Raw genomic sequence first — 2,533 nt, 5'->3', positions numbered from 1 at the left:
TAACAAACACAGCCCAATGCATTCAACCCATCACCAAATGATTTAAGAAACAACAAAAAGATAAAATCTCTACCATTTTAAAAACTAACAAACATGTTTATAGTCAACCCATGGAGTACAAATTATCTTCTGATTTAAGCCTCTCTACGAACAAAGTAGAGCTTACCCATGACATGAAGAACTGCAACAAAAGCAATGAACCCAATGCTCATCACAAGAACAACATTTGGAGATATCTTCAATCCAGGTGCATCATCTGTGTAAAACTGGAGCATGTTTCCGGCTGTGCCGCCTGCTGCCGCCCCAGTGCCGCCTGTCCTCCTCCTTCGCAAGTTGGCCGCAGTGGCTGCTGCACTTCCTCGTGGTGGAGCTGCTCCGTTCAAAGCCATTTTTGAACTTGAAAGTTGAAAACTGTTGACAATCAAATCAAAGGGTAAATGCAAGAAAAAGCAATGCACTTTCATACATTACCCATAAGTTTATATTTAAAATTTTCAATTTTGTTGAAAGATATAGGAAATTCGATCAGGCAACCTTGAAAATTCGGATCCACAATGGACAAATCGATCTTAAAAGATTGAAATGAAGTTTCCATATGATCTATCTACCAAAATTTTCCCTTTGTTTTCAGAAATTAAACTATTTAGTTTGAATTTTTGTTGATTTCAAGCAAATCCGGAAATCTAGCTACAAATTTATGATAAAACTGCATTTAATCAAATTCACATCGGTAAAGAATCTCCAAATGACGAAAAGAAAAATGAAAAAGTAGACCGGGGAATCAGATCCGAAGCATCTCAACTAAATCACAAAGATATACAGTTAACTCTGCATCATTACATAATGATTTGTGTATCCAGATACAAATCTAATCGGAAACAGATCTAAAATTTGCATTGAGTAAAAGAATTGGTACGAATTGCGATCAACGGAAAAGCTAGAACATGATTATGCCGCTTACAAAGAAAACAATAATCTAAATCGACGGAAAGTAGGAAACGATGAACCGAACCTTTAGGGCGTAGAGGATCTGAAGATGCTAAGGTGATAGCTATTCGAGTCTCCCTCGCGTTAGAAGATCGGGGTTCTTGTAGAGTTGTAGTAATGTAAACACCCTTTGTTTCTGTGGACTTTCTTTAAGCAAACGTGAATTTATTTAGATTTGAATTTTGAACTATTACTTTTATTTTGTCCTTATACTAAAAAATAAGGGAAAATGATAAAAATAGTCATTTACACTAATGGGATTACAAAAATAGCAAAAAAAAATCAAAATTACAAAATTAGCCCACAATTTCGCAGATGGAGATGCCCTATCTGTGAAATCAGCATCTCATCTGCGAATGTACAAGCACCTAAAGCATAGCTGTGCTTTAGGTGCTTGTACATTCGTAGGTGCTTTTAATTTTTTTTTTTTTAATTTTTTTTCTGTATATATAGGGGTAATTTCGCAGATGGAATAGGTCCATCTGCGATTTACTCTCATTCTATCTGCGAAATTGTGGTTTTCTTTTGTATTTTTTTTTTCTTTTTTAATTTGACTATGAAATGAATTGGTTTGACTACGAAATCATGTTGCTATATAAAAAGTTTTGTAGAAAAATATCATTTTGGTTGTTATTTGTTTAGGAACTTTCTCTACAATTTGCTCAAAAAATGATTGAATATTTGGTTTGTCTCGTAACCGGTGGGAGATGGCAAGTTAATGGAACATGATTTATATAACAACCAAAATGATATTTTTCTACAAAACTTTTTATATAGCAACATGATTTCGTAGTCAAACCAATTCATTTCATAGTCAAACTAAATATATATATATATATATATATATATATATATATATATATAAACCACAATTTTGCAGATAGAATGAGAGTAAATCGCAGATGGACCTATTCCATCTGCGAAATTACCCCTATATATACAGAAAAAAAATAAAAAAAAATAAAATAAAAGCACCTGCGAATGTACAAGCACCTAAAGCACAACTGTGCTTTAGGTACTTGTACATTCGCAGATGAGATGCTCATTTCGCAGATGGGGCATCTCCATCTGCGAAATCGTAGGCTAATTTTGTAATTTCGATTTTTTTTGGCTATTTTTGTAATGCAATTAGTGTAAATGACTATTTTTGTCATTTTCTCAAAAAATAACCCCCCCCCCCTCCTATTTTGACTTGTAAATTGTAAGAAAGGGAGTATTTATTTCATAAGACAAATATTCCAAAAATGATCCATATGGTTTTCAAAAAAATCGAGTTTAACCATTAGTTTTTTAGATTATCAACATTGGTCCCTATGGTATCAAAACTTTTAATGCTTGGTCATTTTGTTAGTTCTTTGTTGTTAAGTCATCTGACTTAGTTGTCAGGAAGGTGTTAGATCATGTACTTGTCCGCATTAGATTTCTTTGCATCCTAGAGGACTTATGTCGGGATCATATAGTTCGTGTAACGTGAAATAGTAGAGATGTTAAGCATGATTTCCTCTTTTGCATCATAGTGTTGGATGATTTTGTGTTGCACTAATGT

General features: G+C 33.5%; 1 protein-coding gene across 1 annotated transcript; it reads right to left on the bottom strand.

The window, feature by feature from the left end:
- Window positions 1–1,146, bottom strand: LOC145063141 (protein transport protein Sec61 subunit beta-like). Its single transcript, XM_079010731.1, has 2 exons — window positions 1,013–1,146; window positions 1–411 (listed from the first exon to the last, which is right to left on the bottom strand). Exon 2 carries the CDS (start codon window positions 387–389, stop codon window positions 135–137), a length of 255 nt encoding a protein of 84 aa, XP_078866857.1. The 5' UTR covers window positions 390–411; window positions 1,013–1,146; the 3' UTR covers window positions 1–134.
- Window positions 1,147–2,533: the final 1,387 nt, after the last annotated feature.

Source organism: Lactuca serriola, chromosome 7, assembly GCF_051521515.1.
Source record: "Lactuca serriola cultivar US96UC23 chromosome 7, Lser_US96UC23_V15, whole genome shotgun sequence".
Lineage (NCBI taxonomy): Eukaryota > Viridiplantae > Streptophyta > Magnoliopsida > Asterales > Asteraceae > Lactuca > Lactuca serriola.
The sequence above is the reverse complement of the archived record's forward strand: the minus strand, read 5'-3'. Positions and strand labels throughout refer to the sequence as shown.